General features: G+C 42.6%; 1 protein-coding gene across 3 annotated transcripts in view; it reads right to left on the bottom strand.

The window, feature by feature from the left end:
- Positions 1 to 21,666, bottom strand: part of LOC139273617 (zinc finger protein 432-like) — a 137,149-nt gene that overhangs the window by 101,470 nt on the left and 14,013 nt on the right. The window contains exon 3 of one of the 3 annotated variants that reach the window (XM_070890570.1): positions 21,204 to 21,211. The exons of the other annotated variants lie outside the window; for them this stretch is intronic. Within the exon in view, the coding sequence (XP_070746671.1) occupies positions 21,204 to 21,211 (8 nt within the window). The remainder of the gene's footprint in view (positions 1 to 21,203; positions 21,212 to 21,666) is intronic. 3 annotated transcript variants of the gene reach the window in all.

Here is a 21,666-nt window from a genome sequence, read left to right as displayed (position 1 = left end):
CCCACTCCCCTCACCAGAGCCCATTTCTTTCTTTTTTTCTCTTTGTCTCTACTGGCAGCTGGTCATTATCCCGCCATTCACACCCTATCCTGACCAATGGTTTTTTTTTAACTCCTAGCATTACCATTTGCATTTGGGCCATCGTACCTTTTGTCTCTCTAATCTCTCCTGTCTTCCAACCTGTCACAGACCTTCCCTTTTGTTCTTTCTTCTCCTCCCCCTTTCAGTGCTTGTTAAGAATCCTTTCTTTCCGAACAATCTTCAGTTCTGTTGAAGGCTATCGACCCGAAACGCTAGCTCCACTTTCTTTCCACAGATGCTGCCTGACCCGCTGAGATTTTCAGTATTTTCATTATACTCAATACCCATCACTGTAACACTCTCTTAAAACCCACAACCCTCACTGTAACACTCTGATCTACCCAACCCCCTTCACTGTAACACACTGATGTACCCCACACCCATTACTTTAATAATGATAAACCCCACACCTCTCACTTTAACACTCTGATATACCCCACACCCTTCACAGTGGCACACTGATACACCACACACCCCCCTCTCTGTAACACTGATATACCCACACCTCTCACAGTAACACATGGATATGCCCTATAACCCTCAATGTAAAACACTAGTATACCCAACACTGCTCAGTATAAAATGCTGATATACCCAACACCTATCATTGTAATACATTGATATACTCCACACCCCTCAACGTTACACTCTGATATGCTACATACCCCTCACTGTCACATACTGATTAGCTCACACCCCACACTGTAACTCTCTGATATTCCAGACACCACTCTAAAATTTTGGTATACACCACATCCCTCACTATATAACACACTGATGTACACCAATCTCTCACTGTAACACACTGATGTACCCCACACCCATCACTTTAACATTAATATACCCCACGCCCCTCACTGTAACACTCTGATATGCCCTGTACCCCTCACTGTAACAGTGATATAGCCCACACCCCTTAATGTAACACTGATACACCACACACTCCTAACCATAAAAATAATATACCCCACACACATCACTGTAACATTCTGATATAACCAACACCACTCTCTGTAACTCTCTGATATACCCTGAACCCAACACTGCAACATTTTTTTGTACCCCACGCCCTCCACTGTAACACACTGATATACCCCACAGCCATCACTTTCACAATGATATACCCCATATCCCTCACTGGAACACTCTGATATACATGGCACCCCTCACTGTAACACATTGATATAATAATAACTTTTATATAGCACTTTTAATGTAGCAAATCATCCCAAGGCGCTTCACAACAGTTTTACAGACTAACAGATAAATTTGACACCGAGCTACAGAAGAAATTAAGGCTGATGACCAAAAGCTTGTTTAAAGAGGTAGGTTTTAAGGACCTTCTTAAAGGAGGAAAGAAAGGTAGAGAGCCATAAAGGTTTAGGGAGGGAGTTCCAGAGCTTAGGCAGCTGAAGGCCTAGCCACCGATGGTTTAACAGTTATAATGAGGGATGTTCAAGGCCAGAGTTTGAGGAATGCAGACATCTTGTGGGGTTGTGAGGTTGAAAATGATTAGAGATAGGGAGGGGCAAGTCCATGGAGTGATTTTGGAAACAAGAATGTAAATTTTGAAATTGAGGTGTTGTTTAACTGGGAGCCAATGTAGGTCAGAAAGCACAGGAGTGATGGGTGATCTTGACTTAATGCGGGTTAGTACATGGGCTGCTGAGTTTTGGATGACTTCAAGTTCACGTAGTGTGGAATGTGGTAGACTGGCCAGGAGAGAGTTGGAGTAGTCAAGTCTAGAGGTAACAAAGGCATGAATGAGGGTTTCAGCAGCACAAGAGCTGAGGCAGGGGCGGAGGTGGGTAATGTTACAGAGGTGGAAAAAGGCGGTTTTAGTTATGCCACGGATATGTGGTTGGAAACTCATTTCAGGGTCAAATATGATAGCTACGTTGCGAGCAATCTTGTTCTCCCTCAGATTGATGCTAGGGAGAGGGATGGAGTCAGTGGTTAGGGAACTCAGTTTGTGGCGGGGACCAAAGATAATGACTTTGGTCTTCCCAATATTTAATTGGAGAAAATTTTTGCTCATCCAGTACTTGATGTCGGACAAGCAATCTGACAATTTAGATACCAAGCATGGGTCAAGACAAATTGTGGAGAGGTAGAACTGGGTGTCGTCTGTGTACATGTGGAAACTGACTCCGTGTTTTTGGATGATATCACCAAGGGGCAGTATATAGATGAGAAATAAGAGGTGACCAAGGATAGATTCTTGGTGGACATGAGAGGCAACGATGCAGGAGTGGGAAAAGAAGCCATTGCAAGAGATTTTCTGGCTACGATTAGATAGGTAAGAGTGGAACCAGGCGAGTGCAGCCCCACCTAGCTGGACATTGGTGGAGGGGCATTGGATGAGGATGTAGTGGTCAACTGTGTCAAAGGCTGCACACAGGTCCAGAAGGACGAGGAGGGATAGTTTACCTTTGTCACATTCACAAAGGATGTAATATGTGACTTTGATGAGAGCAATTTCGGTAATGTGGCAGGGGCAAAAGCCAGATTGAAGGGATTCAAACATTGAATTCATGGAAAGATGATCATGGATTTGGGAGGCAACACGTTCAATACCTTGGACAGGAAAGGGAGGTTGGAGATCGGGCGACAGCTCAAAAGCAAAGTAGGGTCAAGGATTGTTTTTTTGAGGAGAGGGGTGATGACATCCGATTTGAAAGAGAAGGGAACAGTGCCTTAGGACAGAGAACCGTTAACAATGTTGGCTAACATGAGAGCCAAAAAAGGAAGTTGCGTGGTCAGCAGTTTAGTGAGAATAATGGGAACCACAAGATCCTACAAATTCCATCAGTGTCCTCATCCAGGCTAACTGACGACACTCAATCAGCTTCGCTGGGCAGGTTCGCATGCCAGACATGAGACATCCAAAGCAAGTGCTCTATGCGGAGCTCCTTCATGGCAAACGAACCAAAGGTGGGCAGTGGAAACGTTACAAGGACACCCTCAAAGCCTCCCGGATAAAGTGCGACATCACCACTGACACCTGGGAGTCCCTGGCCAAAGACCACTCTAAGTGGAGAAAGTGCAACTGGGAGGACATTGAGCACTTTGAGTCTGAATGCCGAGAGCATGCAGAAATCAAGCGCAGGCAGCAGAAAGAGCATGCGGCAAACCAGTCCCACCCATCCCTTCCCTCAATGACTATCTGTCCCACCTGTGGCAGAGTCTGTGGCTCTCGTATTGGACTGTTCAGCCACCAAAGAACTCACTTCAGGAGTGGAAGCAAGTCTTCCTCGATTCCGAGGGACTGCCTATGATGATGGTGATGGGAACAGGGTCAAGAGAGCAGGAAGTGGGTCTCATGGATAAGATGAGTTTGGGGAGATTAAGAGGGGCGATCAAAGAGATACTGGAAAAATACATGAGTTTAGGGCTAGGGCAGGTGGGAGCATCACATGAAGTTTGGCCCTTTGGGCTAGGTGAAGGAAGGGAACTCGCAGAGGCAGCTGATCGGATGGTCTCAATCTTTGATACAGAGAAGTCCAAGTTGCACTTGTTGGAGGTGAGTGTGGTGGAGACGGGGTTTGGAGGGTTTGGGGAGCTGGATGCCATCTGGACTGGCAGAGTCTGGGATACACGGGGATCGACAATTAGGTGGAGTTTGGCTTTTGGAGAATCTCAGGATCAAGTGGAGCGTTAAGGAGTGATGGGCAAAGTAGGCACTTAACAACAATTAATAAATGAAGCCCTTTCACGTTTAAAGAACTAGGCTATTTTTGGTATAAGTTATTCAGTAAGGTTCTTGAACTTTGAAGTGAAGTGTCATAGGATTATTAAGCATGTAGTATATGTAATAGTACTTAAACATACACTTTAAGGGTACAAGTTACAGCCATACCTGATGATGGTTGTTTGGATATTCTAAAGTGTTACAGTTCTGAGCTCAGTGTTACAGCTTTTGTTTAAATGTCTAATATTCATTACAAACAGTTCGTTTTTATACATTGCTCATTCCCTCTACCTGGAAATTCACATTTCTCTATTACATAATTATTTAATAGTTAAAATTCAACTCAATATAAGGAGAATTCATTGACTTACCCTTTATCAATCATAGTTTTCCTTACTAAACAAGCTTTTCCCCCCATTCAGCTAACAAGTATTATAATCTTAGCTTGTTATCTTATCGATAGTTTCACTCTTGATCAATATAATTGAAATCCTACCAAGTAAAACCTTGAATTATGAGTCTTGTTTTGTTTCTGTATCATTGATGTCAATTAAAATGATAATGTTTTCCTTTTAGAACAAAATCATCCCAAACTTTCTCAAACGATTAAAGTTATCTCAAATTTATGAATCTGTATAAAATGGCATGTCTTTAATTACATATCTTATGTAATCCTGCAGAGTCAGCCCTGACCCATCAGCCCAGTGGTACCTTAGTGATTTATACATCCCTATTTAACAGTCAAAGGCTAAAGATTAACATTACTACATTATAAAATTGGAAGTTGGCATGCAGGTACAACAGGTGGTGAAGAAGGCAAATGGTATGTTGGCCTTCATAGCTAGGGGATTTGAGTATAGGAGCAGGGAGGTCTTACTGCAGTTGTACAGGGCCTTGGTGAGGCCTCACCTGGAATATTGTGTACAGTTTTGGTCTCCTAATCTGAGGAAGGACGTTCTTGCTATTGAGGGAGTGCAGCGAAGGTTCACCAAACTGATTCCAGGAATGGCTGGACTGTCATATGAGGAGAGACTGGATCAACTGGGCCTTTATTCACTGGAGTTTAGAAGGATGAGAGGGGATCTCATAGAAACATATAAGATTCTGACGGGACTGGACAGGTTAGATGCGGGAAGAATGTTCCCGATGTTGAGGAAGTCCAGAACCAGGGGACACAGTCTTAGGATAAGGGGTAGGCCATTTAGGACTGAGATGAGGAGAAACTTCTTCACTCAGAGAGTTGTCAACCTGTGGAATTTCCTACTGCAGAGAGTTGTTGATGCCAGTTCATTGGATATATTCAAGATGGAGTTAGATATGGCCCTTACGGCTAAAGGGATCAAGGGATATGGAGAGAGAGCAGGAAAGGGGTACCGAGGGAATGATCAGCCATGGTCTTATTGAATGGTGGTGCAGGCTCGAAGGGCCGAATGGCCTACTCCTGCACCTATTTTCTATGTTTCTATATAGAGAAACCAATACAGTATAACATTAACAGATGTCAGGACAGTCTGAATGAACCTTTCCTCATAGAACCCCCTCTGTTGCCGTCAGAATATTTAAGGCCATTACTAAACAACATCTCATCATTATCATATCTCTATCTCGACATTTACGCAGATCTCTACCCTTTGGTTTTACACATGTTCTCCCACATAGAGCCACATTAACCATTCAGTGATGTTGTCAGCATGACTGACCAGGTTTTGGACCCATTCCTCAGGGCATAATCTTCATGCATATCGCATGCTGGTTGTTTCATCGACCACCCATCAGTTCTGCTCACACACCGATATCGTAAGATCACCCAGTACACGATATTCGATACAAGACATTCCTGCCCTTTCTGGCGATCTAGCAACGGATCGGGGTCTGGAGGTTTTTGATTAGAATCTCCCACTGAATGTCCTGATCTTTCGGGTAGCAGCCAAGCTATCAAATAATTTCTTCTCACTGTTCAGTACAAGCAAGGGCACAACCATCTCCAACAGAATGCTATCAAGTAACCATTTTAGCTAAACTTTCCTGACTTTTAATACATTGGGCGTTGATACCAGGCTGATAAAATTTGGCCCGTAGTATGCATGTGATGTACGTTAAGAAGGGACAGTATAGGATATGTACAAAGAGGCTGCTTTCTTTAGTTGAGGAATCTGAAAAGAACGGCTATAGATTAAAGAATAAATGTAAGAAATTTACATCTGATGGTAGGAGAAACAGCTTTACATGGAGAGTTGTGAGGCTGTGGCATTAATGGAGGCAGACATTGTGTCAATATTCAAGTTTAAATTGAAAAGATCGATAAAGAAATGTAGATTGAAGGAATGTTGACACAGAGCCGATAACTGTTTGAAACTATTTGTTACGCTGGAGGGTAAACGCCGACTATGACTGGTTGGGTCGAATGGAGTTTTCCCCTGTTCTAACATTCCAACATTGTGATGACCAGTTGAGATTTTAAGTCAATATCTATAAACAAAGATGTCTAATGTCACATTGACGAGTCAAGTTCCTATTGTCTCTATCATTAGACACTGACTAGAAGACAGGGCTCCATTCTATTGGTCCAGGAGCCAATGGGGGCGGAGTCTGATGGGGAGACCCGCGCCTGTAACATTCACCGAGAATGCAGAATTACAAATTACCTCGATTGTTTCTACACTAAAGGAAAACGTAACTATTAATTAAACAGGGGCGGCTCATTCCAGTATCTGCGGTGTGAGGCAGTTAACGCAGCCCACTGCTAAAGCTCAGTCATGATTGTTCTTAGTATTTACAGTACAGAAACAGGCTCATTCCGGTGTTTATGCTCCACATGAGCCTCCCCCCAGCTTTCTTCATTTAACCCCATCAACATAGCCTTCTATTCCTTTCTTCGCCATGTGCTTAACTAGCTTCCCCTTCATTGCATCTATACTATTCGCTTCAACTGCTCCCTGTCGTAGCTAGTTCCATATTTTCACCACTCTCTGGGTAAATAAGTTTCTCCTGAATTCCCTATTGGAATTGTTAGTGACTATCTCATATTCAAGGCCCCTAATTCTGGTTTCTCCCGCTAGTGGAAACATCTCTATTTTTCTCCTTCAAACCTTTTCATAATCTGAAAGACCTCTATAAAGTCACCCCACAGCCTTTTCTTTTCTAGAGAAAAGAGCACAAGTCTGGTCAAACTTTCCTGACAGGTATAACCTCTCAATTCTGGTAAATCGTTTTTGCAACTTCTCCAGCGCCTGTATATACTTTTTATAATATGCACAGTACTCCAAGTGTGGTCTACCCAAGGTTCGATGCAAGTTTAACATAATTTCTCTGTTTTCCATTCTATCCCTGTAGACAAGAACCCCAGTGCTTGGTTTGCTTTATATGGCCTTATTAACCCGCACCATTTGTGAATCGTGTTATTGTTGATAACGGAGCTTTTGACGAGTCATAGAAAACGATCTCTTATCAATTAGTTAAAAACAAAAATTTGAATTTGCATGAAATCTCCTTCAATCTTGAGCGGGATGTGCGCTGTTTTAGTTGGAATCGATTTTGTTCACCCGGGGAAAGCAGCAGATATCAAACACACGGTACAGAGTGGAATAAATGTTTCCTGATACCTGTTCATTATCACAACAGCAAACCATTTTCCTCCTAACAGAAAGACGGCCTTCTAAACTGGAACACGGACTGTAATTTAGCTCTAGTTAGGACAGGATACATTGGTTTCATTATTTTTTAACCAGTATCAGAATCAATGTCCAAGGAGATTTCACCACCTTCTTCAGCTCCTCTCTGAATTTAGTTTGTGTAGCTGCATAAATGCAGGTATTTGTACAGGAACTCAAATACATGAGCATAAACCCGGTTTCTGTGGCGATGTATGCAGGAGCTGTATAATCACCTCGGTAATGCGCGGTGTTTGTCAGTTTGGTAGATAAAAAACTAACGATAGATGTCAGCCACAAAACTATAAAACTGCCCGATACACTGAACAATAAAATGATGGATTTCCTACGGTTCTCCATCTCGGGATCGCTCTGATTCTCACTGCTGTGACCCCGGAGTCCCCTGCGGGCTCTACTGGCCACCAAAATACGTCTGACTGTCAAACAATTAAACAGTAATATCAGAGCAAAAGCAAGCCAAGCAATGAAAATGCTTTCCAACCAATAGTACGCGGCACCTGCAGGCGATGTAAAAAATTCTACTTTGGGGCGGCAACCCGAGGGAACATTGTGAATGGTTCGATCAGATTCATAGGCAAAGCAAAACGGGAGGCTCTGTAAACAGATCAGGACAGAGAGCGTTGTTATAACCGCAGCCGCAGTTCTCACTGTGCAATATTTTGTTTTAAACTTCTCACAACATATAGCTACAAATCGGTCACATGTGAAGGAGACGGTAAACCACACAGACACATACAGGGTGATACATTGAAAGTACTTAAAAAACTTACAAACGGGCGTGTAGTACAAGAATGAATGTGAAAAGTTATATGTAAAAATGTGATACACAATTACATTGACGAGCATGACCAGTAGATCTGCTGTTGCCATGGCCACCATGTATACAGAGATACATTTGGAAAGGCCGCAGTTTCCTCTGCAGAGAATCACCATTGTCATTAGGTTGGCTGTAAGAAAGACAGAGAAGAGGTAAGTAACAGGGATACTCGCATAAATCTCACAGCATATTGTGGGGAAATGTTCCTAGTTAGGGTTATTCACACTGATAGTTTTTTTATATAGGTGGGTGTTGACGATATTTTGTGCAAAATAATGAAATCAATCTACACTCAATATAGAGGGACCGAGAATCTGCCGTTCTCCCACCAGATCTCAGTCAGATTTTGTCGGGGCTGTGGCGGAGGGTCAGTCGAATCAATTGGGGAAATTGTAATGGAGTGCGATCCCCACCACCACCGCTACAAACACTCAGGCAATGATGGCTCAACGGCTGGGGCGCGGTAGGAGGCCCGATTTGAATCTGGACGATATTGTAACGTCAGCGACATGAGATCAGCCGTCCATCATACATTTCCCTCAACTGTCCTTTCAATCGCCGTCACCGCTGGCACTAGACCGAGGCTCCGTTCACTCGAACTGTGCGGTCCAGGCCAAGCCGGAGTACCTTGCAGAGATGGTACAGTTACAGATACAAGACCCTTTAAAGCGAAACCTTGGATGGTTCTGTAACGTGTTCATATTTGGGAGACAATATAGAAGCGGATTCCCTTACATACATCCAAACACATATTTCATTGCAGTGTGGAGCACTTAAATCTTCCCGCTATGAGGCTGGTGTCGTGTGAGGCAACGAGCCAATTTGAAAAGTTACTACAGCAGGGAGCAATAAATGCAATTTTCCATTTAATTCTGTCGGTTTAATTGGCCAGAGGGATCTCGGGAGCGGCATCAGATGACAGCTGTATTAAATATAATTTACAAACAATTACTGGAAATAAATGACTTCAAATAATACAATCAGCTGAAAGACAAACATTAAGTTTAGGTCGAAACTTTTTCTGTTTATAATCGCTCGAGGGAGCTGCTCGCTAACATAAGAATAGAAGAACATAAGAATTAGGAACAGGAGTATGCCATCGAGCCCCTCGAGCCTGCTCCACCATTCAACAAGATCATGGCTGATCTGGCCGTGGACTCAGCTCCACTTACACGCCCGCTCCCGATAACCCTTAATTCCCTTATTGGTTAAAAAAATCTATCTATCCGTGATTTGAATACTTTCAATGAGCTAGCCTCAATTACTTCCTTGGGCAGAGAATTCCACAGATTCACAACCCTCTGGGAGAAGAAATTCCTTCTCAACTCGGTTTTAAATTAGCTCCCTGTATTTTGAGGCTGTGCCCCCTAGTTCTAGTCTCCCCGACCAGTGGAAACAACCTCTCTGCCTCTATCTTGTCTATCCCTTTCATTATTTTAAATGTTTCTATAAGATCACCCCTCATCTTTCTGAACTCCAACGAGTAAAGACCCAGTCTACTCAATCTATCATCATCAGGTAACCCTCTCATCTCCGGAATCAGCCTAGTGAATCGTCTCTGTACCCCCTCCAAAGCTAGTATATCCTTCCTTAAGTAAGGTGACAAAACTGCATGCAGTACACCAGGTGCGGCCTCACCAATGCCCTGTACAGTTGCAGCAGGACCTCCCTGCTTTTGTACTCCATCCCTCTCGCAATGAAGGCCAACATTCCATTTGCCTTCCTGATTACCTGCTGCACCTGCAAACTAACTTTTTGGGATTCATGCACAAGGACCCCTAGGTCCCTCTGCACCTCAGCATGTTGTAATTTCTCCCCATTCAAATAATATTCCCTTTTACTGTTTTTTTTCCAAGGTGGATGACCTCACATTTTCCGACATTGCATTCCATCTGCCAAACCTTAGCCCATTCGCTTATTCTATCTAAATCTCTTTGGAGCCTCTCTGTGTCCCCTACCCAACCCGCTTTCCCACTAATCTTTGTGTCATCTGCAAATTTTGTTACAATACTCTCTGTCCCCTCTTCCAGGTCATCTATGTATATTGTAAACAGTCGTGGTCCCAGCACCGATCCCTGTGGCACACCAGTAGTCACCGATTTCCAACCCGAAAAGGATCCATTTATCCCGACTCTCTGCTTTCTGTTCGCCAGCCAATTCTCTATCCATGCTAATACATTTCCTCTGACTCCACGTACTTTTATCTTCTGCAGTAAGCTTTTGTGTGGCACTTTATCGAATGTCTTTTGGAAATCTAAATACACCACATCCATCGGTACACCTCTATCCACCATGCTCATTATATCCTCAAAGAATTCTAGTAAATTAGTTAAACATGATTTCCCCTTCATGAATCCATGCTGCGTCTGCTTGATTGCACTATTCCTATCTAGATGTCCCGCTATTTCTTCCTTAATGATAGTTTCAAGCATTTTCCCCACTACAGATGTTAAACTAACCGGCCTATAGTTACCTGCCTTTTGTCTGCCCCCTTTTTTTAAACAGAGGCGTTACATTAGCTGCTTTCCAATCCGCTGCTACCTCCCCAGACTCCAGAGAATTTTGGTAGATTATAACGAATGCATCTGCTATAACTTCCGCCATCTCTTTTAATACCCTGGGATGAATTTCATCCAGACCAGGGGACTTGTCTACCTTGAGTCCCATTAGCCTGTCCAGCACTACCCCCCTAGTGATAGTGATTATCTCAAGGTCCTCCCTTCCCACATTCCCATGACCAGCAATTTTTGGCATGGTTTTTGTGTCTTCCACTGTGAAGACCGAAGCAAAATAATTGTTTAAGGTCTCAGCCATTTCCACATTTCCCATTATTAAATCCCCCTTCTCATCTTCTAAGGGACCAACATTTACTTTAGTCACTCTTTTCCATTTTATATATCGGTAAAAGCTTTTAGTATCTATTTTTATGTTTTGCGCAAGTTTACTTTCATAATCTATCTTTGCTTTCTTTATTGCTTTCTTAGTCATTCTTTGCTGTCGTTTAAAATGTTCCCAATCTTCCAGTTTCCCACTAACCTTGGCCACTGTATACGCATTGGTTTTTAATTTGATACTCTCCTTTATTTCCTTGGTTATCCATGGCTGGTTATCGCTTCTCTTACCGGCCTTCATTTTCACTGGAATATATTTTTGTTGAGCACTATGAAAGAGCTCCTTAAAAGTCCTCCACTGTTCCTCAATTGTGCCACCATTTAGTCTGCGTTTCCAGTCTACTTTAGCCAACTCTGCCCTCATCCCACTGTAGTCCCCTTTGTTTAAGCATAGTACGCTCGTTTGAGACACTACTTCCTCATCCTCCAACTGTATTACAAATTCAACCATACTGTGATCACTCATTCCGAGAGGATCTTTTACTCGGAGATCGTTTATTATTCCTGTCTCATTACACAAGACCAGATCTAAGATAGTTTGCTCCCTTGTAGGTTCTGTAACATACTGTTCTAAGAAACAATCCCGTATGCATTCTATGAATTCCTCCTCAAGGTTACCCTGTGCGATTTGATTTGACCAATCGATATGTAGGTTAAAATCCCCCATGATTACTGCCATTCCTTTTTCACATGCCTCCATTATTCCCTTGATTATTGCCCGCCCCACCATGAAGTTATTATTTGGGGGCCTATAAACTACGCCCACCAGTGACTTTTTCCCCTTACTATCTCTAATCTCCACCCACAATGATTCAACATTTTGTTCATTAGAGCCATTAACGTCTCACACAACTGCCCTGATATCATCCTTTATTAACAGAGCTACCCCAAATCCTTTCCCTTCTTGTCTATATTTCCAAATTGTCAGATACCCCTGTATGTTTAATTCACAGTCTTGGCCCCCTTGCAACCATGTTTCTGTAATGGCCACCAAATCATACCCATTTGCAATGATTTGTGCCGTCAACTCATTTACTTTATTTCGAATGCTGCGTGCGTTTAGGTAGAGTGTTTTAATACGAGTTTTTAAACCATGATTTTTAGTTATCACCCATCCTGCAGCCCCTTTATATTCATACATATTGTCCCTTCCTATCACTTTGTGGTTTACACTTACCCCAGTGCTACTCTGCTCTGTTGCCTCCTGCCTTTTGCATTCTTTCTTGGGGTCCTGTTCATCTGAGCTCTCACCCACTCTAACTAGCTCAGAGCCCTCTCCTGGGTTCCGAATACTCCTTGCATTGAGGCACCGAGCTTTCATGCTTGCCTTTTTATTACACTATAACAGAGCGGGAGCTGATGGAGCCGCGAAAGTTCTTGGCAGTCGAGGGGAGGGGAGCAGCTCCCTGAGTGGCAATTATTGTTCAGAATATCTCTCACAGTCAACTGTTGGTTGGAGCTGGCTGCAGTACAAGGGATTATCAGCCTAATGGAGGCAGAGAACAAAGGCACAAATGAGATGGTTACCATGAACACTAAGTAACACATTCTGTTGTGATCTATGCACTGTTGGAGGGGCCGGGGAAACAGCCTCACCCTCCCTCAGTACAGAGAGGAAAGCTGAGCGCCTGGTACCCAGGATCTAGCGACCAGAAAAGTGACTGGTACGATTCCCGCTGATATTCACCGACTTATCCCGGTGGATATATATCTCTGCAAGGATATTCTCGAAATTGGTTACATAATCATTAATAGAGAGACAATCGACAGCTATTATACAACAAGATACATTGACTTACCGGGAACGCCAAATGCTGCGAGGAAAGGGTAGTAAATGTTCCTTATCTGCAGAATTGTTGGCTGTACCATTTTTGGAAGAAGATCTGTCTGCTGCCCAGCTTTACGATTCCGACTGTAGTTCATGTGAGCCCTTTATAGGACAATCAGTTCCCCTGTGAGAAAATCAGGTTACACAATAATTGGAGTTAGTTACAGTCACTTAACAAACAAGGCTAGAGATTCCGCAGCAGCGCGGCCGGGAGTCAATGGGGAAATTTAATAGCTCTGTCCATGAAACCCCGTCCATCAAAATCACTAAACAGAAAGTAATCCCAGATGGAATTCGCTCTGAAGCGAACATCCCTCCCAGAATCTGAGTTAGGATCTTGGGGCTTCGGATTCATTTGGGTAAATGTTTACATAATTAAAGGTGCTTTGTAATATGATCATGATGTGGCGCTAAATTACTGGTGGTGACCCTACTCTAACATTATTAGTGGTGTTTCTACACTAACATTACTGGTGGTGACCCTACTCTAATATTACTGGTGGTGACACTACTCTACCATTAATGGTGGTAACCCTACTCTAACATTACTGGTGGTGACCCTACTCTAACATCACTAATGGTGACCCTACTCTAACATTACTGGTGGCGACCCTGGTGGTGACCCTACTCTAACATTAATGGTGGTGACCCTAATCTAACATTACTGGTGGTGACCCTATTCTAACATTACTGGAGGTGACTCTACTCAAATACTAATGGTGGTGACCCTACTCAAACATTACTGGTAGTGACCCTACTCAAACATTAATGGTGGTGACCCTAATCTAACATTACTGGTGGTGACTCGACTCTAACATTACTTGTAGTGTTCTACATAAGAACATAAGAACATAATAGGAGCAGGAATAGGTCATAGTCCTCGACCTGCTCCGCCATTTAATATGATCATGGTTGATCCGATCATGAACTCAGGTCCACTTCCCCACCCGCTCCCCATAACCCCTTATTCCCTTATCGTTTAAGAAACTGTCTATTTCTGTCTTAAATGTATTCAATGTCCCAACTTCCACAACTCACTGAGGCAGCAAATTTCACAGATTTACAACGCTTTGAGAGAAGACATTTCTCCTTATCTCAGTTTTAAAAGGGCGGCCCCTTATTATGCCCTCGTGTTCTAGTCTCCCCCATCAGTGAAAACATCCTCTCTGCATCCACCTTGTCAAGCTCCCTCATAATCTTATATATTTCGATAAGATCACCTCTCATTCTTCTGAATTCATAGAAACATAGAAGCATAGAAATTAGGTGCAGGAGCAGGCCATTCGGCCCTTCGAGCCCGCACCGCCATTCAATAAGATCATGGCTGATCATTCAACCTCAGTATTCCTTTCCTGCTTTCTCTCCATACCGCTTGATCCCTTTGGCTGTAAGGGCCATATCTAACTCCCTTTTGAATATATCTAACAAACTGGCCTCAGCAACTATCTGAGGTACTGAATTCCACAGGTTAACCACTCTCTGAGTGAAGAAGTTTCTCCTCATCTCGGTCCTAAATGGCTTACCCCTTATTCTTAGACTGTGACCCCTGGTTCTGGAACCCCCCCCCCCCCCCCCAGCAACGGGAACATGCTTCCTGCCTCTAACCTGTCCAATTCCGTTAGAATTTTATATGTTTCTATGAGATCCCCTCTCATTCTTCTATACTTCAGTGGATACAAGCCCAGTTGATCCAGTTTCTCCTCATAGGTCAGTCCTGCCATCCCGGGAATCGGTCTGGTGAACCTTTGCTGTACTCCCTCAATAGCAAGAACGTCTTTCCTCAGATTAGGAGACCAAAACTGAATACAATTTTCCAGGTGTGGCCTCACCAAGGCTCTGTACAACTGCAGTAAGAATATAAAACATAAGAATTAGGAACAGGAGTAGGCCATCTAGCCCCTCGAGCCTGCTCCGCCATTCAACAAGATCATGGCTGATCTGGCCGTGGACTCAGCTCCACTTACCCGCCCACTCCCCATAACCCTTAATTCCCTTATTGGTTAAAAATGTATCTATCTGTGGTAAGACCTCCCTGCTCCTATACTCAAATCCCCTAGCTATGAAGGCCAACATGCAATTTGCCACCTTCACCGCCTGCTCTACCTGCATGCCAACCTTCAATGACTGATGTACCATGACACCCAGGTCTCGTTGCACCTCCCCTTTTCCTAATCTATCACCATTCAGATAATATTCTGTCTTCCTGTTTTGCCACCAAAGTGGATAACCTCACAGTTCTCCACATTATACTACATCTGCCATGCATTTGCCCACTCACCTAACCTTCCAAGTCACCCTGCAGCCTCTTAGCATTCTCCTCACAGCTCACACCGCCACCCAGCTTAGTATCATCTGCAAACTTGGAGATATTACTTTCAATTCCTTTATCTAAATCATTGATGTACATTGCAAATAGCTGGGGTCCCAGCTCTGAATCCTGCAGCACCCCACTGGTCACTGTCTGCCATTCTGAAAAGGACCCGTTTATTCCGACTCTTTGCATCCAGTCTGCTAACCAGTTCTCCATCCACGTCAATATATTACCCCCAATACATGTGCTTTAATTTTGCACTCTTATCTCTTGTGTGGGACCTTGTCAAAAGCCTTTTGAAAGTCCAGATACACCACATCCAATGGTCCCCCCTTGTCTACTCTACTAGTTACATCCTCAAAAATTTCTAGAAGATTTGTCAAGCATGATTTCCCTTTCATAAATCCATGCTGACTTGGACCGATCCTGTCACTGCTTTCCAAATACACTGCAATTTCATTTTTAATAATTGATTCCAACATTTTTCCCACCACCGATGTCAGGCTAACCAGTCTATAATTCCCTGTTTTCTCTCTCCCTCCTTTTAAAAAAAGTGGCGTTACATTAACTACCCTCCAGTCCATAGGAACTGATCCAGAATCAATAGAATGTTGGAAAATGATCACTAATGCATCCAGTATTTCTAGGGCCACTTCCTTAAGTACTCTTGGATGCAGCCTATTAGGCCCTGGGGATATATCGGCCCTCAATCCCATCAATTTCCCTAACACAATTTCCTGACTAATAAGGATTTATTCAGTTCTTCCTTTGCGCTAGACCCTCATACCCCTAATATTTCCGGAAGGTTATTTGTGTCTTCCTTAGTGAAGACAGATCCAAAGTATTTGTTCAATTGGTCTGCCATTTCTTTGTTCCCCATTATAAATTCACTTGATTCTGACTGCAAGGGACCTGCATTGGTCTTCACTAATCTTTTTCTCCCTACGATGGTCTTCACTAATCTTTTTCTCCAATGAGTAGAGGCCCAACCTACTCAACCTTTCCTCGTAAGTCAACCCCCTCATCTCTGGTATCAACCTAGTGAACCATCTCTGAACAGCCTCCAAAGTAAGTATATCCTTTCATAAATATGGAAACCAAAACTGCACGCAGTATTCCAGATGTGGCCTCACCAATACCCTGTATAACTGTAGCAAGACTGCCCTGCTTTCATATACCATCCCCTTTGTAATAAAGGCCAAAATACCATTGGCCTTCCTGATCACTTGGTGTACCTGCATACTAACATTTTGTGTTTCATGCACAAGTACCCCCAGGTCCCGCTGTACTGCAGCACTTTGGAATCTTTCTCCATTTAAATAATAACTTGCTCTTTGATTTTTTTTCCTGCCAAACTTTCCTCACGCTTTTCAACATTATACTCCATCTGCCAAATGTTTGTCCACTCAACTAGCCTGTCTATGTCCTTTTGCAGATTACTGGTGGTGACCCTGCTCTAACATCACTGGTGTTGATTCTACTCTAACATTACTGACAGTGACCCTACTCTAGCATTACTGGTAGTGAACCCAATCTAACATTACTGTTGGTAACCCTAATTTAACATTACTGGTGTTGACTCTACTCGAACATTACTGGTGTGACCCTACACTGACATTACTGGTGGTGACTCTACTCTACAATTACTGACTGTGACGCTACTGTAACATTACTGACGCTGACCCTACTCCAACATTACTGGTGATGATCCTGTTGTGTACACGTAAATAACTGACAAACTGAGCCAGGAGTAAAGTTACTTAACTTAACTGTGCATTTATACAACCCAAAATGGAGTCCCAAACCGGCATGAACCAGCATGAGCACAACAACTATGAATAGCTCCCGCAGGGTCCTAATGCCCATCCTGTGAGCTGTAACAAATAAATAGAGTATGAACACAACAGATCCTACTCTAACATTACTAATGGAGACCATACGCTGACATTACAGGTGGTGATCAAAATGGAAATATGTTACAGTAGAGTCACTGCTGGTGACTCTACTGTAACATTACGAGTGTCGAACCTACTCGAACATTAATGGTGGTGTCCCTACACTAACGTTATGGATAGTGACCATAGTCTAACATTACTGGTGGTGAGGCTACTCTAACATTACTGGTGGTGACCCTACTCTAACATTACTGGTGGTGACCCTAATCTAAAATTACTGGTGGTGACTCTATTCTAAAATTACTGGTGGTGACCCTACTCTAACATTTATGGTATTGACCCTACTCTAACATTATCAGTAATGTTAGAGTAGGATCACCACCAGTGATGTTAGCATAGGGTCACCCCCAGTAATGTTAGAGTAGGGTCACCACCAGTGATGTTAGAGTAGGGTCACCACCAGTGATGTTAGAGTAGGATCACCACCAGTAAAATTGGAGTAGGATAACCAACAATAATAAATAGAGTTATAGAGCAGGAGTCTAAAAAGATCATTAACCATAAAGTGACAGGAAATCCCATTAAAAATAAATTAAACTGTCTATAGAGCAATGTACACATTGTCCACAATAAAACAGGGGAGCTGGAGGCAATGATGCGTCGTGATGAGCTAGACACAGTAGGGATTGGTGAGACATGGCTACAGAATAATCAGGACTGGGAATTAAACATTGCAGGGTATAACATATCTAGAAGAGATCGAGTGGGTAAAAGGGGAAGTGGATTGGCATAACATAATGACAGTAGAAAAAAAGTGACCTAGTTTCAGCAATACAAAAATAGAATCCACATGGATAGAGATAAAAGATATAAAACAATCAATCACACTAATAGTTGTAGTCGACAAGCACCTAATATTGGAAGTGAGGTGGAGGAAGAAATATGCAGACAAATTATAGAAACTAGTAAAAAAACAGAATAATCATCATGGGGATTTCAACTAACCTGATATTAATTGTACAGAAGAGGTCGGTATTGGGGATAAGGGAATGAGTTCCTATAATGCATACAGGACTGCTTTCTAACCCAATATGTAACAAGCCCAACAAAGGAGGATTCGCTATTGGATCTAGTAATGGGGAATGAACCAGAGCAGATAAGAGAAATAAAATCGGGAGAACATCTATGCAATAATGACCATAATATAATATGCTTTAGGAGTATAATTGAGGACATAAGTATGACAAAAACCAGGGTAACAGATTGCAGAAAAGCTGATTTTGCGGGGCTGTGAGTAGAACTTGGGAAGATAAACTGTGCAACAATATTGGCAAACAACGACGTAGAACAGCAATGAAAACATTTAAAATGGTGTTTAACAGTGCAGAAACAATATATTCCACTAAAAGGAAAGAAAAAACTAAACACAAATGAGACTCCATGGATGAATAAAAAAGGCGGCATATATTAAATAAACTAATCAAACTGAGAGGATAAAACACATAGCTTGGATGGATTGCAGCCACACATTTTTAAAGGGAAGAGATAGCAGAGGCCTTTCTACACATATTGTCTCCCCGGATACATCAGTTGTTGCCACGGTCCATATGAAGGAAGTCTCGGTGTCTGCCTCATGTCTCCACGCACTGTACAGAGGGGACATGTTGTGCTGGGATTGGTAATCTCCATCCGTCTTGCTTTATTATCTCATAAAATCAGCGGTAGTTCTTTATATTATCGACCCACATCACGGAAAATATTCCAGACCTTGCAAAAGGGGCAGGAAATACCCCTGAGAGAGACCACAATGGGACTGGTGCAGGGAATGAAACCATGTGGTACTGAGAGCTCTCTCAATCTGTGTCTGTGGCCTATGTGCTGCCTTTGGCGGATACTACAGTGGGGTTGGTGTGGGCAATGAATGCATGTGGTACTGGGAGGCTCTCTGAGTCTGTGTCTGAGGCCCATGTGCTACCTTTGGCTGATATTACAATGCCGTCCCAGCATAGTGTTAGAGATGCTGCGTAGATTCAGATTATTGCAGCTTGACTGCAACCAAGTAAACCCAGAAAGTCCACCAGTGGGTGAAAGCCATTTGTTGCGGGCTCTAAAAGTGAACATTCCTCTGCCAGAATCACTGGCCATGGCGGGGAGTGGCTCGCCTTTGCTCAGAGTGATCAGAGATCAATTAATTCGGGAAGAGGGTCTGTGACCAATTGATCCTGGCGCCGAATTTTCATCAATCGACACCGGACCTCAAGGTCCCATTCATAGAAACAAAGAAACATAGAAAATAGGTGCAGGAGTAGGGCATTCGGCCATTCGAGCCTACACCACCATTCAATATGATCATGGCTGATCCTCTACCTCAATTCCACTTTCCTGCACTATCCCCATATCTCTTTATTCCTTTAAGATCCAAAAATATATCGATGCCTGCTTTGAATATACTCAACAAATGAACATCCACAGCCCTCTGGAGTAGAGAATTCCAAAGCTTCACAACCCTCTGAGTGAAGAAATTTCTCCTCATCTCAGTCCTAAATTTCTGAGCCCTTGTTCTGAGACTAAGACCCCTGCTTCTAGACTCCCTAGCCTGGGGGAACATCCTCTGCATTTAACCTATCAAGCCCTGTAAGAATTTTGCTGGTTTCAATGAGATCCCGTCTTATTCCTCAAAACACTAGAGAATGTAGGTCTACACTACTCAATCGCTCCTCACAGGACAATCGCTCATCCCAGGAAACAGTCTGGTGAATCTTCGTTGCACTCCCTCTATGGCAAGTACATTCTTCCTTAGGAAAGGAGATCAAAACTGTGCAAAATACTCCAGATGTGGTCTCACCAGGGCCCTATATAATTGCAGTAAGATGCATTACTCATACTTAAATCATCATGTAATGAAGACCAACATATAATTTGCTCTCTTAATTGCGTGTTGTACCTGCATGTTAACTTTCAGTGATTCTTGTATAAGGACACCCAGGTTCCTCTCAACACCAATTTTCTCGCCATTTAAAAAGTACTGTGCTTCTCTATTTTTCTTAGCAAAGTGAATAATTTCACATTTCTGCACATTATATTCCATTTGCCATGTTCCCACTCATTCACTATATACCCCTTGAAGCCTCTTTGCACCCTCCTCACAACTCGCATTCCACCGAGCTTTGTATCATCAGCAAACTTGGATATATAACATTTGGTCCTCTCGCCCAAATCATTGATATATATTGTTATTTGCTGAGGCCCAAGAACAATCCTTGTCGTACTGCACCAGTTACAGCCTGCCAACCTGAAAATTAACTGTTTATTCCTACTCTCTGTTTTCTGTCCATTAACCTATCCTCAATCCATGCTACTATGTTACCCCCAATCCCATGAGCTCTCATTTTGTTTAATAACCTTGTATGGCACCTTATTGAATGCCTTCTGAAAATCCAAATTCAGCACATCTACTAGTTTCCCCTTATCTATTCTGCTAGTTACAACCTCAAAAAACAGATTTGCCAAACATGATTTCCCTTTCATAAAGCCGCGTTGACTTTGCCCAATTTTATTATTCTCTAAGTGCCTGTTACCATGTTGTTAATAATGTAATCGAGCATTTTCCCTACTACTGATGTCAGGCTAACTGGTCTGTAGTTCTCTGTTTTCTCTTTCCTTCCTTTCTTAAATAGCTAGGCTACATTTGCTACCTTCCAATCCATGGGAACCATTCTTGAATCTATGGAATTTTGGAAAATGACAGCCAATGTATCCACTATTTCTATAGCTGCCTTTTTCAAAACCCTAGGATGTAGGCCAACAGGTCCAGCGAATCTTTTGGCTTTCAGTCCCAATAATTTCTCCAGTACCAGTTTTTTTTACCAATGCCAAATTTTTAAAGTCTCTCTTTCTCGCTAGCTATTTCCCCAAGTTTTTTGGGTCAACTTTCATGTTGACAGACACAAAGTATTTGTTTAATTTATCTGCCATTTCCTTATTCTCCATTATAATGTCTCCTGCCTCCTGTCTCAACCATATTTACTTTTGCTAATCTTTCCTTTTTTATATACCTATTGAAGCTTTTGCAGTTTGTTTTTATGTCTCTCGTTAATTTACTCTCATATTCTACTTTCACTTTCACTGATGTGGGAAGCACAGGTTTAATGGGAAGGTTGTTTTAAAGCACTGTAGCGATGTTGGAAGCCATGTATTAGACTGCCACCATAATTACAAGGCATGATGGAAAGCTTGGCCAAAACAGACAGAAGCATCGTGTCAGCAGTTAATAAGTAACAGTTGCTGTAAAAATGTTTCATGAAAGCTTGTTACAGAGGTAATGGGTAAAGATGAAACCTTGTTACAGAGGCAATGGATAAAATTGAAACCTTGTTATGGAAACAATGGGTAAAGATGAAACCTTGTTTCGGAGGAAATGGTTAAGCGTGAAACCATGTTACAGAGGCAATGGGAAAACATAAGACAGTTGAGGTAAAAGC

This window comes from Pristiophorus japonicus, chromosome 9 (assembly GCF_044704955.1).
Source record: "Pristiophorus japonicus isolate sPriJap1 chromosome 9, sPriJap1.hap1, whole genome shotgun sequence".
In the NCBI taxonomy this organism is placed as follows: Eukaryota; Metazoa; Chordata; class Chondrichthyes; family Pristiophoridae; genus Pristiophorus; species Pristiophorus japonicus.
This window is presented reverse-complemented; position numbering and strand designations above follow the sequence as displayed.